Raw genomic sequence first — 23,781 nt, 5'->3', positions numbered from 1 at the left:
ATTTGTTGCATTCGTTTGCCTCCACTGCACGCTCGAGGCTCTCTAACGCAGCGAATCCAGAATACCATTCACCGATTTTCTGGCGCAGAACATAAAATATATGTTTTGTTCACTCTTTTGACACGCAAGACTATCGTCTTTCGACGACATTTGCAGATTATTATGAAGATACGATGTCATTTTTTTAAGGTTTTCATATCTTATCTCAATTATTTTGCACCGTGTAGTGCAAAATCGTTAGTCAACATTCCGCAAGACGGACACTAAAATCCTATAAAGTATATCACAGTGACGTATCTATGTTGGAGAACGTCTTAAACGTCAATGTTATCAATATCAGTGCTCTGCTAATTGAGAAAGGAAGATAAATGTACGACACCATATGTACACGAGCGGGATATTTTGCAATAATTCGTGAAATACTATTGATTACTAGTCATCAAACTAGCTTGAGTAGAAAAAAAGGAACTGTCTCTGCACTTCAACCTCTAAGAAATTACATGTCCGTTTCTCTTTGATTCATGAAAAAAAAAACACCCACTGGGCAATGGCGTGAATGGTTCAGAAGGTCCTTTCTCACCTTCTTAGCCGGTGGTATCTAGCGGGGCACATTTTAAGCAGACATAAACGTTTCTTGCAGAAATATGCATTCTACGTCCGGTGTGAATATCTCGCAGCAGCGGAATGAGAACTGAGTTGCCCTTTATTAATGGCTTCCTTCAAAAATGGTACGCTAATACAAATCTTTCCATGCCTGTGGCTGCACAAAGCATCACTAGGTGTCTACATCATTGTCAGGCAGGGTTACTCTACATTTATTCAACCCTTTGCGTGCACCTTTAAGGGCGAATAAATTTTAAAAACGTAATGTTTTGCTTAGTATATGCATGTTCTTCCTTACTGTCCTACTGGAACAAAAGTACAGTAACCACGTGCACATTTACACGGATGGCTCTACTACACCGTCTAGTTCAGGTGGAGCAGTGGTTATACCATCACAAGGGGTAACTCGGTGTTTTAAGACTTCACATGTGACGACGTCAACGACGGCAGAACTCGAGGCTCTGCGCAATGCATTGGAACTCATCAATTCAGAAGAAAGACCAGGTAAATGGGCTGTGTTTTCTGACTGAAAACCAGCGTTACAATGCCTGCTATCAGTTCTCCGACGCGGATGCCACGACCAGTTGACCTACCAAACCATGAAACTTCACCACCTTTTAATACAAAAAGGCCACGACATCGTCTTTCAGTGGTTGCCTGGGCATTGTGGTATAGGCGGCAATGATTCTGCAGATCATGCTGCTCGCACGTCACATAAAGAAGCGAACAGCGTTCTGATTCCGCTTTCAAAAGCGGATGTGACGAGGCAGACTCGTCAACTTGCCCGCAGTCTCACACTGACTGAGTGAAAACATCAAGCATACGACGTGCAAGACTGCACGAGCTCGACCATTCACTACAACTCCAGCCTCCACCCGGCCTACATCGACGTGCAGCTTCGCTTCTCTATCGCCTTTGGCTGGGAGTTGCCTTCACGAAAGCTTATACCACCTTAATTGGAATTACTGACAGTGCAGCGTGCGATGTTTGCGGCACCGACGAAAATATCGAACACCTGCTGTACCATTGTCCTCGTTTTGCCTCAGATAGACAAGTACTTGCCAACGGAATGCGGCGACTGGATGATCGGCCTCTTTCTGTGCAGGTGCTATTAAAGAAACGTCCACGTGCCTCGTCAGCCCACAAGGCAGTGAAAGCCCTGCTGTGTTTCCTGAGAAAGACAGGCTTGTGTGAACGCCTGTGACATGTGGTAGAGTTCTACACGCTGCAGTGAAATTACTGTCAGTCTCTCCCCCACCCTTTTTTTCTTTTCCCTCTCTTCCCTCTTTCTCGTCTTTCTTGTCCCCTTCCCTAATCCTCCAGTGTAGGATAGCCAACCGGATGTCTTTCTGGTTAACCTCCCTGCCTTCTCCTTTTTCTTGCTTCCTCCTTCCTTCTTTACTCTTGACTTTGTATTGGTTGTATTGACCATGGAGTGCAAGCTTTCGCTTCCTCCACAAACGACTGCACCTTATTTCCAGTATCACACTGTGTCATTTGATTGGCCTCTCTTGTATCTTATACATGTTCATCTTGTTTTAGGGGTGAAGCTCTTTTTGCCGTGGGTCGTGCATCCACGATGTATGTATGTGTAGTAGTTGTAGTAGTAGTAGTAGTAGCTAGCCACCTCCACGGCTGGACAAGAGGAGCGGCACGTGCGCACTCTTTTGAATTGAGGAGGAAACCCTGGCACGTTAATCGTAAGTAAAAAGATAGTTGCTTCTGATGAAATAACCTACAGTGGCGAGTATCAGTGACTCAGTTGTTCAATAAAGTTTGCCTTGAATTTTATGCTTAAAAAACTAGTAACAGAAAGACGCACTTTGAGCACTATCTGACCAGAAAATGGTGCCACGCTAAACTCGCTGGGCGTAACCTCTTTGGTTTTAGCAAGGTTTAGCGAGGGTTGGGCTGCAGTGCCATGAACTAGCGGAGGTGAAAGGCGGGAACTAGACACGAAGCGCAGGTCGTAAGAGAGTGCGCGCGTGCCGCTTCTCTAGTCCGGCCATGCCACCTCTCGTTGAGTCCTTGGAATGTCTGCTGGATGGTGGTACTTCTAGTTGATGTATATATGATGAAAAGATGCGCGATGGCGATACTTAGTGTTCACTAGATAGACGGATGGACACACAGATAGATGCACGGATGCACGTACGGGTAGATGGACGCACAGATGGATGCGTGGACGGATGGTTGGACGCAGGGAGAAACGTATGGACGGATACACGAACAGACAGACACATGGACAAATGTACGGACGCACGGATGGGCGCATGGACGCAGGGACAGACTCATGAACGGACGTATTGACGCACGGATGGTCACACAGACAAACGCGCGGAAGGGCCGAAGTAAAAACGAACGAATGGATGGAGGCATGGATGGATTGATGGGCGCTTCGCCCCACTCATCATCAAGAACTACGTGGATATGCTGTGATTTTTTTTTTGAAGTGATGTTCACAGGTACTCATTGTTGCAGTGAACTATTTCAGTTCATGTAGCCGTTCAGTGTGACACACCGCATAAAGTTTTTGTTTCTCTGTTCTCTCTATAAAATGTACTCCTAACTGACGATGCATACGTTTAGTTTATGGCAGAGGCTTTATTTCAATTCCTGCTCGTTTGTTATTTGTCAAGTTATAACATGACTTTGGTGCGTTATTAGACCATCGAAAATTTTCAAGCAGAAATGAGCGTTCTAAGCCTTCTAGCTTTCTTTTCTATTGCATAGTCAGAATCAACTGTTAAAAGCTCAGGCACACGTCCGATGATTAGCCATGTGGTTAGTGCCGGTTGAAGACAGCGGCAGCGTGGTCTATGGCCAGCTCGATGAAGCCCTTCTTGCCAAAGTCTTTCGAGTCTGCCGGGAGAGCCAGCTTAGGCAGTGTCTTGCACGCGTCAGAGTCTCTAGCATACTGACCACAAACAAGACTAAGTGGCTCGCCGAACACCTTCTCCAGGACGCTGCTCATAAACTCCTTGGCTGGAGTGCCGGAACAGTTCTCGAGGGCATTTCCGAAGCAGTCTTGGGTGTCGTGGTATCCGCTGCGTGCGTAAAGAGTAAATTGTGATTCCACCGAAGAAATGGTCGCAATTATTTTTTCACTGTTACACACCACAAATCTGTATTAGATAAAATGGAGAAGTGTGTGAACTTGAGCTTGTTAGTACACATTCACGCTAAAATTTCACAGCTTTGCCGCAAAGGCGAAGCAATGAACGCGATAGCAACAAATGGGAAGGTAACGCGCAGAATGGCAAGCAGATCAAAACGTCCTCCGCGTTTCTCCCTTACAAATGGCGCATGAAACGTACTCACAGATACAAGTGAACGGGAATAATTGTTTCAGTTGTTACTCCGCTGTGCCTGAAAAGTGTGCCTTATTCGCAAATGAAGACTGGGCAACAATTGCAGTGACCTTTGTGCGCCTGGCCACTACAACAGAATTGTTCCGGTGAAATCTCAAGGCCAGCCAATACGTATGTTTCTCCCCACCACGAGATAAGGGCGCGCGAGCGAATGTCCACCCGCCTCCTCTCCGTGGGGCAAAGAACGCGGGGGAGATGAGAGCGTGCGCCCGCCGCGTCGTGACGATGTGGCGACAAGCGCTCATTGCGTCATTTTTCTGGTAATCCTGAAAACACGATAGTTTCCCCCGAGATGCTCATCAACAGCGGTAAGTGGTAGATAGCAATAGCTTGCCTTTGAACGATTCCGCGTACCGGAGTCTTTTGATAGATTATATATATATATATATATATATATATATATATATATATATATATATATATATATATATATATATATATATATATATAGTGGGAGTAATAATTCAATGGGCCAGTTAGTCTTCGTGAAGGTATGGGATATGGCACAGCGGGAGCGTTGTCAACAAGGATAAATATATTTATTTCCCAACAGTTTCGGGAGGGGACCTCCCTTCATCAGGGGATGAGTTATACTGACATGAGCTTCCAAACTTCCTTGCTGCCGCGTCCCTCTCGCCTTGAAAGACGTTTGCGAGAGTGAGAGGGAACTGGAAGAAGGAAAAAAAAGGAGAAAAAAGACGAAAAAAGAAAAAAAATTTCTTTCTTTTCTTTCTTTTTTCGTCTTTTTTCTCCTCTTTTTTTTCCTTCTTCCAGTTTTCTCTCACTCTCGCAAACGTCTTTCAAGGCGAGAGGGACGCGGCAGCAAGGAAGTTTGGAAGCTCATGTCAGTATAACTCATCCCCTGATGAAGGGAGGTCCCCTCCCGAAACTGTTGGGAAATAAATATATTTATCCTTGTTGACAACGCTCCCGTTGTGCCATATCCCATATATATATATATATATATATAAATATATATATATATATATATATATATATAAATATATATATATATATATATATATATATATATATATATATATATATATATATATATATATATATATATATATATATATATATAACAGCCACTAAACGCGGCTGTATGAAAGAGGAGGACGAAGTGAGTTTTTGGTTGATGCGCCATCTTGCTCGTAGAGTTCTGTGTCTTGTAAATATATTATAAATAAGTTACTCGTAACATTATTGGTGAAAGTGGACGACCCCCATACCTCGATGGAGACGCGCAGCAGTCGCAACATCGGCGTCCCTTCGACTGCTTCGACTGCTGGTACTTTCACTATACTGCCCTCATGAGTCGAAGCCTCCACCTACGTCACACTCCCGCACCTCTGGGATCCCGGCACTTTTTCCGGTGATGTTACGATTGATCTTGACACTTGGCTGAACCGGTACGAGCGCGTCAGTGCTACTCACCACTGGGATCCCACGCTCATGCTCGCCAACGTGCTTTTCTGCCTGGACGGCACTCCTTGAACACGGTTTAAAAGCCACGAAGCTAACATAACGAGCTGGGATCTCTTCAAAGTAAAGATCCGCGACCTGTTTGGCGATTTCTCTGGTCGTCAGCTCATTGCGAAGAAGGCTCTTGCCACACGGGCCCAGTCTTCTACCGAATCATATGTCTCCTACATTCTTGACGTTTTGGCGCTTTGATCCAAGGCCGACTAGTGCATGTCGGAAGACAAAAGGTTAACCACGTCTTGAAAGACATTGCGGATGATGCTTTCAATCTGCTAGTTTTTAACATATCGAGCATGGAAACCATTCTTAAGTAATGCCGACGTCTCCAACAAGGTAAAGCCCGCCCGTAGCCTAAAGCATCGTGCGCCTTTCGAACACAGCGGCTACTTCTTCGTGTGACGACGCCTTCCACCAGGCCTATCGATGTGACGACCTCACACGCATCATTCGTTGAGAGGTTGAGGCAGCACAACCGGTATCCACGCCATTTCCGACGCCTGCACCTTCCCCGACCATGATCTCTTTTATACAAGCCATCGTTCGTCAAGAGCTATCGAATATCGGCCTACATCCTGTTCCTGCCGTATACTCTGCTGAGCCTTCTTGTCATCCCCCTTCTGCTCCTCGCATCCAAAGCAATCCGTCCGAATGGCGTACCCTTGTTGACAGGCCCATGTGTTTTAACTGTCGACGCGTTGATCATATCGCTCGTCACTGCCGCAACCGCTGGGCTCCATCGTCACATTATGCTCCTCAGTCTCATGCAACTTCTGTCCGCCAGTCGTCCCATCACTTGCTCCATCAATGCCGACCACATTTTCCGCTCCTGCAGCTCATCTGAGCAGACCTTTCTACGACCGGTCCCCGTCCCCTGCTCGTCGTCAGTCACGGTCGCCCCCACAACGCCGTGCGGCCTCCCCGACCTATCCGCAGCACCTCCGACCGGAAAACTAGGCCGTCCAGCTTCTGGAAGTGGAGATGCGTTGACGACCTTCGTGAGAAATTCTCGCCTAACGTTAACGATGAACCGGAACCTTTTGGACGTTAGTGTCGACAATGTTCGTGTCAGAGCATTGATAGATACTGGCGCGCATGTGTCCATAATGAGTGCTAACCTTCATTACGCCCGCCCTCAACCGAGCTGTACGAGTCACCGATGAAGGAACTGTCGCAATTCTTGGCATGTGCTCTGCTCGAGTTTCTATTGCGGAGAGACGCACGGCCGTTCTTTTCGCCGTTATCGAACATTGCCCTCATGAACTGATTCTTGATATGAATTTTCTAGCCATGCACTCTGCCCTCATAGTCTGTTCAGCTGGCGCTCTCCATCTCACTCTACTTCTCTTTTCCGAAGCGACCAGCCCACCACAAACCAGCCTCTGCTGCATTGATTTCACGCGCCTCCCACCTATCTCTGTCACACATGTCGACTTATCCTCCACGCCGTCAGTACCTGATGGTAATTACATGGTGGCCCCCATTCCTGCCATGACGCTTTCGCATGGGGTTGCTGTGCCGCTTATGATTCTGACGATTACGAGAAACCGCCCCTTCCTTCCACTGGTCAATTTATCATTCACCACCCAAGTTCTACCACAGGGTAGAACTGGTCCCTGGCCAAAATTACCGCTCTCCAAGACGACCATGTCGAGCCCTTCAGAGTGGAAGATTGCTGCAGATAAGTCAGTGGTTCCACTCCATCACGTTCTTGGGGCGCCGGCATCGAGTGAATAGTGTCATCGGACCTCATGTCTGAGCAAGTTGCAGCGCTTTGCCACGTTCTTGAGGGCCATCGTAGCATTTTGTCTTTGCCAGCAACTCTTTGGGCCAAATGACGATTGTCACCCATCCCATCAATACTGGCCTTGCAAGTCCCATCCACCGACGGCCTTACTGTGTTTCTTCATTGGAGCATGCAATAATACAACAGGAAGTCGCGAAAATGCTTGCAAAAAGATTATGGAGCCTTCATGCAGCACCTGGGCAACTCCAGTCGTCGTTGTTAAAAAGAAAGATGGAACATTGCGCTTTTGTGTCGATTAACGTCCCCTTAACAAAATACAAAAAAAGACGTTTATCCTTTGCCTCGCATCGACGACGCCCTCGACTGCTTGTACGGTGCTACTTATTTTTCAACTATTTACCTTCGGTCAGGCCACTGGCAGATAGCCGCCGACGAGTTGGACCACGAGAAGACCGCATTCATCACTCCTCATGATCTTTATCAGTTCAATGCCATACCCTTTGGTTTCTGCAATGCGCCAGCCCCATTTGAAAAAATGATGAACTCATTGCTCCAAAGGTTGAAATGGTCCACCTGCTTGTGTTACATTGACGATGTTATTGTCTTTTCACCCACATTCTACTTACACTTCGATCGTTTATCAGCTATTCTGGACGTTTTCCGTCGAGCCGGATTCCAGCTTACCAACTCTAAGTGCCACTTCACTCGTCGTCAAGTTTCCGTGCTCAGTCACTTTTTCGATGCCCAAGACGTGCGTCCAGACCCAGAGAAAATTCGCGCAGTCACAAACTTTCCCGTGCCGAGGACCGCAAAGGATGTCAGCAGTTTTGTGGGATTGTGCTCCTATTTCAGACGCTCCGTTAAGGGCTTTGCGACCATTTCACGCCCCCTCACAGACCCCTTTAAGAAAGACGCCTCGTTTATCTGGGCCCATGACCAAGCGTCATCGTTTTCCCAACTTACGACCCTGCTTACAACGCCACTAATCTTGGCTCACTTTGATGCAACAGCCCCAACCGAGATTCACACGGACGCCAGTGGACACGGCATAGGAGATGTGCTATTGCAGCACCAACGGGGACACGACCATGTTATAGCCTACGCAAGTCGACTGCTTTCTCCAGCCGTAGCCTCCTATATATAAATATAGGAGGCTATGCTCCAGCTGAGCGCAACTATTCCATCAAAGAGCACGAGTGCCTTGCCCTTGTATAGGCAGTCGCCAAGTTTCGTTCATACCTGTGCGGGCGCTCATTCTGTGTTGTCACGGATCAAAACGCGCTCTGCTGGCTAGTCTCCCTGAAGGAACCCACATGACGTCTCGCTCATTGGGTCCTAAGCCTTCAAAAATACACGTTCTCTGTGATGCATAAAACAGGGCGATTACATCAGGATGCGGATTGTTTATCCTGCTACGCTGTGGACGAAACAATTGATACTGAAGCTATCGCGGACGTTTATTCCGTGTCGCAGCTACTGAACATTGGCGAAGAGCAACGTCGGGGTTCAGCGTGTTTACGAGCCATCACTGACAAACTGGATTCAACGCCTCGCGACCCATCCCTACGAATGTTTTTGGTGAAAGATGGCACCCTATACCACTGTAACCTTGATTCCTTCGGATCTGACTTACTTCCTGTCATCCCAGCGCACCTGCGCTGCACTGTTATGCACCAACTTCATGACGCTCCCATTACGGGCCATTCGGGCGTTCCTCTTACATACGATCGCGTATGACGTCAGTTTTTTCGGCCGGGACTTGCCCGCTCTGTTCGACGCTATGTCGCCGCTTGTGAGCCCTGCCAGCGTCGCAAAACGCCGTCTGCCGTCCCAGCTGGCTTCCTTCAGCCGATCGATGTTCCCACTGAACCTTTCTTTCGAGTTGGTCTCGACCTGTTGGGCCCATTTCCACTCTCCACAGCCGGAAATAAATGGATTGCTGTTGCCACAGACTACGCGATGCCGTACGTAATCACACGAGCACCCCCGACCAGTTGCTCTACCGACGTCGCGTTCTTTCTGCTGTACGACATAATTTGAGTGCAACTTGTCACCGACGGTGGCTGCACGTTCTTATCAGCTGTCGTTCATAAAATCCTGAGGTCTTGCCATACCAAGCACAAATTTACTACTTCGTACCATCCCTCGTCAAATGGCCTCACGGAGAGCCTCAACAGGACCCAAACCGATATGCTTGCCAAATACGTTGCGCCAGACCACCAGGATTTGGACATTCATTTGCCGTATGTGACGTTCGCTTAGAATTCATCCCTTCACAACACTGCCGGCTATTCGCCCTTCTATCTCCTATACGGCCGGGATCCATGTCTACGCTTAGACACTTTCCAACCTGCGGCCAATGAATATGCCGGGGAAGCCGTCGCTGACGCCGATCATGCGCGCCAATTCGCAAGTAACCGTCTACAGGCCTCACAAGCGCACCAACGACAGCTCTGCGATTCTCACCATAAAGACGTGAACTTTTCCCTGGGTTCTCTCGTGCTCCTCTGGTCACCCACTCGGCGTGTGGGACTGTCTTAGAAACTATTGTCGCCCTACTTCCTTCCTTCCCTTCTTCCTTCCTCCCTCCCTCCCTCCCCCCTCCCTTTTCCCTCCCTCCCTGCCTGCCTGCCTGACTGCCCATAGAGGTGGTATCAGTGGTGCCCGAGCTTGTGACCACCGCCGTTTCGCCGCGTGTTGCCTCCAAATAGCGATGTTGGCTGCCCCTGCGCCGTGGAAAGTTGCCTCGTGACGAGGTGGTTGCGCAAGTTATGGTTCGGTGGGGCACCTGTTTTTCTTTACCTGTTGGCATTGCTGCTGTTTTCACGGCTGTTGGTGGTGCTAGCTGCAATGTCTCCCATGTGTGCCGGGAACCACTGGAAGGCTTTGTTCGTAATCATGCCTGATACAAAGTTCCTGGCCGTGGCATTCAGCATGCCAGCCACCACATATCACTCCACATATCTCCACATATCAATCACACCATTGATTGATATGTGGAGTTTAACGTCCCAAACCCACTATATGATTATGAGAGACGCCGTAGTGGAGGGCTCCGGAAATTTAGACCACCTGGGGTTCTTTAACGTGCACCCAAATCTCAGCACACGGGCCTACAACATTTCCGCCTCCATCAGAAATGCAGACGCCGCAGCCGGGATTCAAACCCGCGCCCTGCGGTTTCCTCACACCACCAGTCTTTAGTAAAGCTCTGAATCACTAATCTAGGGTTACTATTAATCAAAGTATCGTCCTAACCTCCATGGAGTACCGAGAAGGCAATGACCATCTTTTCCGCAGCTTCGGCTGACGGCCGCCTCTTCCATCCTGTTACCAGAGCTTTCTTGTAGTATCCACGACCGCTACAGAGGAGGAAGGTGCTGCCACCGTCAGACAGACTTGTCATCGATGGTGCCGCTGGCTATGCTGTCATCGTCTTAGCAGTCTTGTGGTGGTGGTGTTTGTGCCTCCAGTTATACTAGCACGTTCTGTGTCAGTGGTGGTGGTTTTGTCGTCCCTCATTGCTGTCACCGATTAACCATGGATATGTGGCCGTATCGACAAAAAGGACACTCTCTCGTCTTAGGTGTTCCATCGGTATCGCTATCGCTCTGCATTTGCGTCGTCGCAAGTCGTGAACAGGTTACATGTTCCTCGGAAAGCTTTCTGTCACCATTTGATCACTAACTTTACAGGTAGCATTGCTTCCTTCAGTGTCCACTCCTTGTGATAATGAATCTTGAGCAGGTGGAGTTACGTTCTGGTGCCCGACAAGACAGCCTCTCGAACTGTGCAATCTACCGTGCCTCAGCGATCACATCGTGCGTTTTTTGCATGCCCAGCTCACGGAGTCTATGGGCTTCCGTGCAGCGGACAACACTAAGTGCTGTCTTCATCGCGTTGCGGATTACCACGTTCTGCTTGTCGGTTCATCTCCTGTTTCATTCATCGTGCGCGTTTACGTATGTTATGTTTCTCCGCACGTACGCACTTATAAACTTCGCTACGTTGGATTATTTCAGGCCTTCCTTCTTTTTTGCTACTTGTAGAAGAAGGTATTTGGCGGTGGCCACTTTGTTCTGCAGTCGCACAAACAGCTCGTGGTCGACAGCATTGTTTTCCAGCCACAGGTTGAGCACTCGTACTTTCGACATCGTCTGTATTTGGGTACATTCCCTCGTTGGGTCATAGATAACCAAATGACGGGCGTTCACTATGAAACATGGTTTCTGATTTACCGCGCGAGTCCCATGCCTTCAAGGTGCCACTCTACCTTCCGAATTGCCCTCTGTGTTCTGTCTTGTGTGTCACTGACGCTCTTGTTATTCACGGTCCCCATGGTCACGTTGTCTGCACATAGATCGTGTCTTTGATTCCCTCCACAGGGTCGAGATGCTCTGGTTGCCCGATCATGAAGAAGCACGAGGGAAAATACCGAGCCATGCGGCCTACCCGCACACCATATGCCAACCGCCGGCGGCGAGGCCCCATCGATCTTCACTGTCACGTCCCGTCCGTTCAGGAAGCTGCTGATGTACCGGCTAAGCCTCGCACCGAGATCCAGTCGGCTGATCTTATCCTAAAATAGACGTGTGTCTCACTGTGTCGAAGGCTCTGTTGGGTTCTTATCCAAGCTGGGCTTGAACTTGCGTGCTTGGTTCATTAACGACATTTTTTACATATATAAAGCGTGTCATCCTCCGGGGAAAGTCCCCTGAGAAAACTAATGATGTGGGTGCCGAAAGCGTGCCGCTTCCAAAGAGCCATCGTCACCCTTCGTATGCAAGCGTGCTCCATTAACTTTGCCGACGCTGGATGTCAGGGTGATCGGCCTCATGTGTCGAACATCAAGAGGCTTACCTGACTCGCGTTTTATGTGCGTGGTTTTCTGCTTAAGATGGCCATCTTTCTAGCATGCGCTGATGTACTGCATATAGCTTCAGGCCACCGTAATCGTTCACGTTTCGCGGAATTCGGTCGGTGATCTTTTCTCTGTAAAGGCAAGTGTTACATCATGACATTGACAATTTTTTTCAACGCATCCTTTCTATGCATTCATCTCATTGGTCGCATTTGCAATATGAAAAGTGCAATTTTTTCAGTGCATCAACATAGCATTATGTGAGGACACTATCGGTAGCGCGCGCTTCGCTCACAGCATACATCAATACCAAACATAGCTCTACGTAACCTGGCTGTAACTCCACGTTCTCCATTTACGTTCGATGCGCGTTGCGTTTATTATAGTCGGGCAGTGAGGTTCAATACTCTAACTTGCCGCGAGATGGCGACCTTACCCAAGTTGGGCGTCCATTCAGTGACACTTCTCACTGTCGCACCGCTTTGTTTGATTCTACTTTCATCGTTAACTAGTACAGCTACCACAAGAATCTATGATCAGAAAGATCTGCTCTAACAATGATCATGGGCGTTAGTCGTCGGAATCAAAATGTGTCACTAAACGTCAAGGCGAGTGCATTCCCGTTAAACAGTGCTTTAGTTGACAAACATCAAGAGACAATGTGCAACCTTTCAAGCTATCCATAGTGGGCAGCGCACAAAAGGAAACACACAAGAGAAGGAATCAGGACAAGCGCTGGTCTAACAACTGAAAGTTTTATTTGAAAGAAAGCATATATATACATGTGTACACAGAAAATCAAGTGCTACGCAAGATTACTTCCGATCAATGAAACCTTCTCTTGTGTGTTTCCTTTTGTGCGCTGCCCACTATGGATAAGTTCCAACTCGCCCGCCTTTCGGTGCTACAACTTTCAAGCTATTTTGTATCAAAGTACAGTAAACATGCAACAACTTCTTGGAGGATAAGTATCACTTTCGTGTTATACAGATTCTTGTGACAGAGGGATTCACCGTATTTTTTTTTTTCAGTGTTAGCGTTCCGCAGTGGATTAAGGGCAATGTTTGCTTTCATAGGTTGAAGAAGAATTGTCTCAATTTTCCTATAGTTTTTTTGTTGCTAACAGTTAGCGCTTTTATTATTTTCACAATCAAGTTTAAATACTTTTGTGCATCTTGCAAGATTGTTTTCATTGCTTGCCGTTGAAAATGAGCGAGTGTCGTCAGCATAGATGTCGTAAGCAATGATGTTATTAAAAGACACAAAATCACTCATGTTAGCACTTAAAATTGTGCACCCAGAATATTTCACAAATGAACGGCATGTTTACTTTTATGCACGCTCCAGAGGTATACCAATCAAGTCTATGGTTGGATCGCAACATTTGCTGTTCACATTCTTAAAGGAACAGCATGGCGTACGTGAATTGGGAGCCCTGTATTCAACTATCTGTGCCCATATTTTTATGCGCATTTAGCGAGTTTGTTATTGCTTCGCCCATTAACCTGAAAGAACTTGACCAATAATTTGGATGACTGTCTTACTAGCCTGCTGTGGATGCTTCTAAGATTGAAACAATAAAGCTCGTACATTCTATTTCGTTTCTGTTTCATGTAACACGTTGCTCTACCTTATATTAGAATAATTAAATCAGGTTTTGTTTCCTAGATATCGCCATTTTCGTGGTGCCCGTTCTCACTGCCTCTGACAGTCTGGTGTAAACGATCGGTGTGTCCTGCTAATTAGGAACCGACAGTGCGACACCAGTGAAATCTCCAGTTGGCTTGCTTGAGACGAATGTCATTGCCTAAGCGTCATACACTCACCAGCAAGGGTAGCCGATGGTCTGGCCACGAGGTGCAGCCACTATTCCGATCTCCATTGTGTCGCGCATCTTGGCGTGGCATAGGTTGATGTCTTTACCGGCTTTGTTCAGGCACGCGATGCTTTTCTGGTAATCTGCGAACCGAAGAGGGAAAGGCTGGGCTTGTGACTTCACCGCCAAAACTCATGTGAAATTAATTCAGATAAGGGTGTTTTGCTCAATCTTGAAGCGTGGAGGAGTCACTTGAGCAGTGCAAATGAATAGTAGAATACAACTTGCCTCACGAATGGGAAAAGATCTAGTACAAATTAAATGGCAATGAATTCAACTGATATGTTTAATGCAACAGATGATGAATCTATTATTTTATTATTCAGACCTGCACCTAAATACTGTCGACAGCGATGTAGAGCTTTTTTGGCAAGTGTTTACGGGCACCAATACTCACTGTATTGGCAAATGCATTCCTTTGAAGAGCATTGAGAAACCCTTGTCAAACCCTTGGTTAAGCAGAGAAATATCCAAACTAGGCACAGGCTCGATGATATGAAAAAAAAACATAAATGCAAAAGCCCATTGGTCGTAAAAAAATGAGTTGCTGGCTAAAGTGAAAAAAGTGAGGGATAGATTTTTTAATCATATAGCCTTCCTGATTTCATTACAAACTCTCCTCAAAAGTTCTGACACTACTTAGGTCAATAAAAAACACACACAAAAAGTAAACATTATTGGTAAAATTATAGAAGATCCAAGAAATCGTAGAACATTTCAATGATTACTTATGGAGTGTGTTTTCCGAACTAGACTGTTATGAACTAAGCAATGCAAAACCTGTAGTGCACGAAATTACGATTTCTCGAGAAGGCGTATTAGAAATGCTTCTTAATCTTGACGTACGTAAATCTGCAGGCCCTGACGGGATACCGAATGTTTTTTATGAAGTTACGCAGAACATATTTGTGTTTTCTTAACAGAGTTTTTCAAGTTACGTTTCCGCTTAGAGGATATTCTATCCGACTGGCGTAAAGCCAGAGTTGTCCCAATTTATAAGAAGGGAGACTATCTTGCGGTTTTTATTATCGACAGGTTTCTGTTACAAGTACGTGTAGTAAATTATCAGAAAACGTTGCAGCTGGTTTTATTCGCCAGTATTTGAGTGATCACAAGGTCCTCTCTCCTCAACAGCATGTATTTCGAAAAGGGTTACCGAATACAACTCAGCTTGTGTCACTTGTTAATGATATCTGTGAAGTACTTGTCTCGTCCGGACAAGTTGACATGCAATGTTGCGATTTCAGTAAAGTTTTGGCTAGGGTATCTCACTGAAAATTTATCTACAAGCTCGAGTGCATGGGTCTCCCTTCAAGCATTATATCATGGATCCAGGCATACCTACGGCACACGCAGCAATTAGTAGAAATCAAGCAATGCTCGTTTCGTGCGCGCCATGTAACCTCATGCGTGCAGCAAGGCAGCGTACTGGGACCACTCCTTTTCTTGATCTATATAAATAATATCCCGGAAAAACTCCCTAGTGGCGTGCATGTAAACTTATTTGCGGATGACTGTCATATTCAAAGACGTTACCTCACAGAATGACAACCAAAGCTTGCAGCAATCATTCACAGCTTTTTCAGAGTGGTGTAGGCTTTCGGGAATGGAAATAAATGTAAAAAAACAATTTCCCTGCAAGTAACACGAAAAAGATAACCTAGCATAATCTCTTGCGTTCTTATGGACACCCTAATAATAAAAGTTGACCAGTATAAATACTTAAGCGCCACGTTTAGTAACAAACATACTTGGTAAGATCATATATATTCCTTACATGCTTTGCAGCCTTGCGAAAATTGTGGTTTTCGAAAAGAAATCTTAGAAAAGCTCCGGCAAATACAAAAAGTTTGGCATATAACACAATTTTGCGTTCGAAACTTGAATATGCAAGGGTTGTGTGGGATCTTCACACCAAAAAGACATGAGTTTGGAGCGTGTGCAAAAAAAGGCTGTTAGATCTATTTTTGCAAAATACAAAGGAGAACATTCTTCATCACTTCTAATGCTTACCAATAAATAGCTTCACTAGAACATAGCCGTAAACTTGGTTGGCTACAGTTCCTGCTCAACGTCATAAAAGGGGAAGTTGCCCTTCAGAAGCCTCGTTTTTTTAGTACACCTCAACACACGATCGACCAGACACAGACACAGTTTTTCTCTTACGCCAATATCTGCCCAAACCAAATATCACATGAATAGTTTTTTCCGCGCACCATAACAAAATAAAACTCTCAACCTGTTCATTTTATATAATCGAAGAACTTTACAAAAGAATTAAAAACCATTTCTCCTTTATATTGAGTATAAATATGAGCACTGCTTAGACATTTCTTGAAATTGTGTCGCGAATACCATGCTGCGTGCACTGTTATTGCCTAAGGAGTTTTTTTTTTCTTTTGGTAGTTATCACCTGTGTAAATTGTTATGCGAAGCAAGTGTCTCACACTATACGTTTTTCTTTTTACATTGTTAGTCTTTTTGTGAATGCTTTGTCATTGTATTATTGTATTTGCCCCTCTTGCATGAGCCAGCATATTGGCCAGCAGTATCGATAAATAAAAATAAAATTTAAAAATCTCAGCAAATAACGGAAGTAGAAACCACTTGTTCTATCGATCGCTGTGCTGCGCTGTAAGTAAAGAGTAGGAATTATGCCATCCCACATGTCAAAAAGTCTGGAGTCCTGCGGCACTGCGAGCCTCTGAATCAGATCGTTGCTTTGGTATGCAAAACCCTAGAAATTACTGTTACCGTCAGCATTTTTTTTTTCATCAACAAGACGTGCGCATTGAATCTCAAAAACTGCCAACCCATGTAATGTCTTCAGCAGCGGGAGTCCGAAAGTTCTGATACCTCAAAGGTCACATGTATTCATACCCCATGTCCGGCAAGTTGACCACGGCTAATTAGAGGTGAGGTACTGGTTCCTTATGCATACGTTTACTACTGTCCCCATATGCCACACACGGAAAGGAGGAACAGTGGGGTCGGGTGGCGCCAAAACTGGTTCAGAGCATTGGTCAGTGCGATTTTTTTTCATTGATGGTCATGAAGATTACGACAATAGATAGTGGCGACTCTGGACCACAGATGCCCCTGATTAAAGTTGTGAGGGTTGCTTATGAAATACCCCAAAACAATTTCAAGGCGAACGCCATCTTTCATTTTTTCTGAGTCAATGTATTATTCCTGCCCCGACACCCACCGAAAGCTTTCCGTATCTAAACGTGGATTTGCATGGCCTCCATAATTAAAAAATCATTCCCTGTTTTTTCACTGCCTCAGTGATTGCTACATTTTTAAAAACGCTATGATGTCATGCGTCAGAGTGACGTTCTTGGAACGACACGATGGCGTAAAACTTTAATGATTTGTGCCATCATGATAACGTCACGTCGCACACTGATGATTTTTGGAACCACTCGTGTTTACGCCACCGACTTGAGACGCCGGTAAATTTTTGTGTTTAATGGGCCATGCAAGGCTTTCTGGTTATTAACTGTTTTCTTTTCCTTCCACGAAACGGGAGATTAGAGAGATCCCCACTCGCTCTTCCTTTTCGACGACTTCTTTTCCAAGGCGTACTGCTGATCAAAACTGCCGTTCTCTTTTCGCCCTGTCATTGGCCACACATTTCACACCATCACAATTTTCATAGATTAAAGGCAGTCACCCACTACTAAAATCACGCACGCTACTGCACCCTTAAAGGGGCAATTTAACGCTTGAAAACATCGGGGCTGACTGCACAACTCGTAGTGGCGCTCGCCAGAACTACTGGGAGCAGAAATGACGCCGGAAAGTTGCCGCCATATGATTGGATAAATGTAACGTTAAATGTGATCGCGACATTGCATCAAATTATTCGTTAATATTGGATTTCTTTTTTCATTGACATGATTTTTCACGCAAAGCCACAGAGATTATAGCTCTCCTACTTTTCCAGCTTGTAAACTGCAAAGCTGGTTGTAAACTGCAAGTTGGAAGGAAACGTGGAGGTGACGCTCCTGGCGCCGTTATTTGAAGAAACTAAAAGAAAAATACGTCATTACAAGAAGAACGATCAGTAATGCTACAAAACATTATAGAAGTGTTCGTGAGCTGGCTCGTTTTGCCCGTGTCCTTCCCTCTTCAGGCAATATGTTATGCAAGCTTCATGTACGGTAGATCTTTCAGTTCAATTCATTGGGCAGCCTTTCGACGTCAGAGGGCGAAGGAAGGACGATAAGGTGAGCCCATGAAACTCGAGTTGAGAAGAAAAATTCATTTCGCTACATTTTGATATTTCTACGCTGAATAACTTTGCTCTGCGGGCCCCTACCACTGCCGTTCTCGTGGCACTCATTTCTTAAGCCTTCAGTGTACGCAACCAGCTAGAAAAAACACGTAAAATTATGAAGTAGTGAAAAGTGTTAGAGAGCCCCTTTAAGGCCCGCGGTGCGTGCACAGAAAGTTTGAACATAATTCATACACTTAGTGTATCAAGTACGCATTACAAAAAAAAATATTCCTACCACGTTCAACTCTTCAAAGCGAAGCTTACGGGGCCTCCAGTTTTTTGTCTTCGTTATTCGCGCTCTTTATCTTCGCAGATTTCGCACAAACTTTCAAAGACAAAAGCGATCTTAGACCATAGACATGCCGTTATCTGATGCTCCATTCATTTACCATTCATTGCGAAGCCCTTTTTTCTCTTTTAATTCTCAATCAACCAGCAAAGAGAGGCAGGCGCTGCAATGAATCTCCACCCTCTCATGCACACGCCTGGGACTGCATTGAGTGCAGTGCAAGAATAATCCAGAAATAGTTTGAGGGCGAGGTTACGTACTTTCATACTGTTCCGTGCCCTCCGTGCAGATAGCCTCGTATTGTTCTTCCATGGCCTGTAGAGCTATAATCACTGCCGCTCGTGGGACGCCATCAAGGCAATGCTTCGCAAACTCCTGGGTGCACGTGATCTGCATCTGCAGGACCCTGCGAGTTCGATTTGGAATAACGCACAGGATGTGAGACCGAAAGCGAAGATTGGCAGTAAAAGCTTCTTTGACAATTATTCCTGCCCTTTGTCAAGCACTACGAAATCTTCGATAGCAGTGAGCATGAGGAAGCAGTACAGTCTGTTTCACACTTAGGGGGGAATCTCTCGCAGCGCAGGACATTGCGATGCGGCCAGCGATGCAGTCGCGCGCCGGCAGAATCTAGCGCATGCGCATACGCTTTAGGAGCGTGCTATTGAATCTCATCATCTGTGATGGCGGTGCGTGCTGGCCAAAATGTCGGGCAGCCTGCTGATTTCATCGTTGCTGCGAGAACAACGTCGATATATTCAGCTATACTTTGTGCGATGCCAACCTCTCCGTCTTCATTGGCGATAATGGAGTTCTGGAAACAGAGTTTGACAGCATTTTTTGTTTGTTTTTTTGAAACACCCTGAAGCTGAGTGCATTCACGTATTTTTTTCTTTGTGTGTGAAACGCAGTACACTTCGACGGAGAATACCTTAATGAACATGTACTGTGCGTAGAATTTATTTCACGTTAAAAAAAGAAACAAAGTAGTATGCAGCGACTGCCTTGTAGCCTCCTGGGTTGAGGAATGCTGTATGTTTTCATATTGACCTGAACGTGCTCCTTCTGGAAGGCACTTGCTTACTTGAGGCAGCACTCACTGACTAGCGCCGAAATGCACGCTGAAGCTTCCAACTTCACATATACCACATCATGTCCCCAGCGTTGCATGCATAGATATGGGTTGAATAGTCGCACGTGTCATATATGACCAGTTGTGTACAGTTGCGTAATGAAGCCAATGGCAACATGCGTATTACCAACCCCAGAATTAATAGGTTGAGATTGCGAAGATGATAGCCTTCGATAGTGCTACGTAGACTTTTTTCAGCGGGAGTCGCTTAAGTATGTGACTGATGTTTCACCAACATTCTGCCCGGATGGAGTCTTTTTCTCAAGCAGTCTCGAGATCTGGTGGTGCTCTGTGGTAGAACACTGGATTGACACGTAGAATGCTTGAGTTTGACTCCTGCCGGGACCCCGATATTTTTATTCTTAACGTTCATTAGGTGATTACTTGCCGATATCAGTTCTTTCTGTTGATCCAGCATTGAACTTCACTATGCTGTTCTGACCATTTTGGAGTGGATATAAATATAGCATGACCTGTTGCGCATACCAGCATAACACGACCTGTGTCATCCGGGTATGTGCAAAACGTCTCTGGGTGAAAGAGTTTAACTACGTACACGACATCGTTTTCATGTTATTCATGTCATGACCAGCTAGACATGTTTGTTGAACCATCTTAAACTGTCATACTAATTTTGGTCAACCCTAAATTAAGGAGCTGATCACGAGAGCACGCAGACGTGGGTGGCTAGATAAGTACGTAGATTGAAAGGTCTAAATTGCCTGGAGTTCACTAAGAAAGAATTCATGTTAAAAAAATCAAGCTCATGGGAAGTTAACGCAGATTCATTACATCAACTTAAAGTTTGCCGATTAACTTGGTCATGTATAAACTTGAAAGCTCTCAGTCGTGTTTGTTTCTCTCAAAAAACAACAGTACCTCAACTATGCAGAAAATCATTTGCATGTAGTTACACTGAATAACTATACAAGAGCACGTACTTGGCTGAGTTTTAAAGATCCATGATTCTATCTGGAAGCGCCAAACGCAGAAGATGCACAAGAACAGAACTGGACAAGGCAGCACTTGAATCATTTACGGTACAATCAATCACACGCACTACGTGCACATTTACTGCTACGCTTCATCCAACGCAATTAAATTACTCACACACAGTATTCTTCGAACTCCTTCCCGCCCTCAGGTAGAGTGGTGACGTTGCTGTACACAAGGTAGTCGGAGCCGCAAGCGGTCAGCTGTTCCCTTGTGCAACCAGGCTTGAAGGCCAATTCTTCAGAGAAGGCTGAAGGAAGGATTAATTCAATGCATTGAGAGAAATATGGATAAGAATGGCATACCGATAATGGGGAAAATGGATAAATATATGACAGCAGCGCAAAAAGGTCATATTGATAGAGGTAACTGCAGTTATGTAAATTCACTTGCGAAAACATTCCGTGATAAAGGAGCGAGATGTAGCAGCCTTTTCCAGCGTCTTGTAGCATCGGCGTCAGGTACCTCGGAAAAATCTTAAGATGAACAAGTTTTGGTGCAGGTCAAACACAAGTGGTAAAATGCCTCGCTCGTTTGCCATCGCGATGAACGTTGCATTTTCACAGCAAATCCATTCTTGGCCGATTATTTTGCGTCTATGTTCCGGGGTAGCGCTTGTTGGCACCATGAACGGGTGTGCACCACAGGCATTCGGTAAATTCCGCTGACTTGTTCATTGAAAAGGAAGGCAATAACAAACGTGTATATACCACAAAGTTCGGCGGCCTGTCAGACACTGTCATCATCATTTATGCATATCTGCCAGGGAAATTAGGCAATTTTCACTACTCACCTCTGGTTTAGCAAAACTGAAGAATGGCACGCGCGTTATCAAAGTCACGCGTCCTTCACTTGATACTTTGTGCTAATGAAAGCTGGAGGCTCTACTGCAATCGCGAAGCTTAGCAAATAATGCGTAAGAAAGAACAGTGATAGAACATATCAGAGCATCATTAGCGAAAAAATCTTTTGAAAACTTTGTAGATCATTGGTATGGTGAAGGTGTAACGAATCTACACTACCAACTCAAAACTTAAGCAAGATTGTTTACTAATGATAAATCGTCCAACGTATCTGAAAAGCTTCCGAAACATAAATTCGTTAGGCTGATGAGGGGACGGCCAGAAGCTTCGCTATTGCACTGGTGCCTGCGGAGCAGTACTGGTTGAATTTTTACAGCGAGAGCTGTTATGAGATCACTTTTCGGGTCACACGCAGTTGAAGTCCGCCGCCGTTGTCCCCTGTCCCCCCCCGTTATACGTAACCACATCGCGCGAAATTAAAAAAAATAATATCTTGCACCAATGACACAGTGGGGCTTGAACCCAGGTCTACTGCATTCCAGCTCAATATTCTATCATTGAGTCAAGCCGGTGCTTTTTTTTCTTTAATGAATGAAATTATCACCAGTAAAGTACACAGAACATACTTCATCAGAAGTCAGACAAACACACACAAGCGTCATGAACGGGAAGCCACTCCAGAACGGGGTCAAAAGTCTCGACAACACTGCGCACTTGAGCAGCTGCTTCTCGGAAGACAGATCTCGTCGACCATGGTGGCTCGGCGTGTCTATCGATCATGTGACTTTTCCATAATGAATAAAGTCCCAACAACATAAACAAGTCGTAAGGAGTACTATTCGCCAGACTCTTTTTGAACGTAAGGAACCTAATAACATGAGCTGTGATTAAAGTTATTTTCTTAACGTTCTTTTTAGAATGTCCCAAAAATAAAAAGCATCATGACAATGAATAAAACAATGCTTTGTAGTCTCAGGTTGGTTGCAGAGTCTACAATTCACTGTCCAGGGTACGTATATTGATTTTTCATTCAGCCACGCTTTCACTGGCAGCGTGGAAGTGTGCAGTTTAAAGAAAAATGTTTTCGCTGAAGGAGATATACACATTCTACGTACACGAAATAATACATCGCGACCAGGCAGAAGCGAATATGGCTTTCGATAAACAGGTTCGGGGAAAAGGTTATTCCTAAGTGCAGCGGTTAAATTTGTTCTGTCAATAATATACAAATACTCTAAGGTGAACCTGGCTTTCAAAAAAACTGACAGTATCAACAATTTCTTTTAGGAATCCTCGCAACGGCAATTCCTTAGCAACGCTTGTTGTGACATGAATAAAAGGAAGGTGGTAACATAGACGGTTACGAAGAACCGCTAATAAAAATGGGTGGCACACATCCTTGAGGTAGAAAAATCGCAACACCAACTGTCGCATGAACAAATGCACAAGGCTGAGGTCACCCTTTTCAAGTGGAAAAAAAAGATCTCTTCTCATGCGATCCCAGAATGAGCTCCTACTAAAGCAGGCAAATATCCTATGAAAGGCTTGAATGTGTACCCGAGAGCAAGGCAACACCTGCAAAATATAAGTAAGCTTCGATACAAGGAATATATTGCACGCTTTCGCTCTGGCAAAAATGGAAAGCCATGTTGCCACCTTTCGGCGGATCGTATAGCTATAGTTATCGCAGTGGTCCAGTCTGGGCCACTGTTACAATAGTTATCGAGAGGCACACCAAAGTATTCCATAGGAGTCGTATTCCAATGAATATTTGCGAAGACCGAAGGAGTTTGGGCCCACATGCCTAGCGAGAATTCACTACTTTTATCAAAATTTATGCCGGTCCCAGCGACTTCACAGAAACGTAAAGTAGTGTTGACTGGTTCTTGAACGCTGGGTTTATCAGCGCAAAAGAAGGCAATGTCATCTGCATAAGCTAGAACTTTAACTTCCTCAGCATCATGTCGGTAGCCTCTTATGCTGGACTTTAGGAGCACACTTAAACATAATGGTTCCAGATAAATTGCAAAAAGCAAAGGTGACAGCGGACATCCCTGACGTACAGATGAATTTAACTCAATTATATTGGAAAGTGTGCGATTTACAATTATAGCCTAGTTGTGCACTTCTTATAACAGAGTGAGATACCATTGTACAGTACTTCACCCAACTGCAGGTGTCTTAGGAGCCGGAACAAAAAAGCATGCTGTACCTTATAAAATGCTTTTGCAAGGTCTACTTGAAGGAGGGCTACTTGGCCCATGCTACCATCAATACACTCAAGAACTGAACGTGCAATATGAATGTTTGTCTGTATAGAGCGACCACGAATTCCACATGTT

The 23,781-nt window shown here is 45.3% G+C and overlaps 1 protein-coding gene across 1 annotated transcript in view; it reads right to left on the bottom strand.

Annotated features, from left to right (window-relative positions):
• Nucleotides 1-3,187: 3,187 nt before the first annotated feature.
• Nucleotides 3,188-23,781, bottom strand: part of LOC142765501 (uncharacterized) — a 34,987-nt gene continuing 14,393 nt past the window's right edge. Inside the window, exons 2-5 of the mRNA XM_075866591.1 lie at nucleotides 20,754-20,886; nucleotides 18,772-18,917; nucleotides 13,891-14,023; nucleotides 3,188-3,650 (exon numbers count right to left, since the gene is read on the bottom strand). Of these exons, the coding sequence (XP_075722706.1) occupies nucleotides 3,389-3,650; nucleotides 13,891-14,023; nucleotides 18,772-18,917; nucleotides 20,754-20,886 (674 nt within the window). The 3' untranslated portion in view covers nucleotides 3,188-3,388. The remainder of the gene's footprint in view (nucleotides 3,651-13,890; nucleotides 14,024-18,771; nucleotides 18,918-20,753; nucleotides 20,887-23,781) is intronic.

This window comes from Rhipicephalus microplus, chromosome 6 (genome assembly GCF_043290135.1).
Source record: "Rhipicephalus microplus isolate Deutch F79 chromosome 6, USDA_Rmic, whole genome shotgun sequence".
NCBI lineage: Eukaryota > Metazoa > Arthropoda > Arachnida > Ixodida > Ixodidae > Rhipicephalus > Rhipicephalus microplus.
This window is presented reverse-complemented; position numbering and strand designations above follow the sequence as displayed.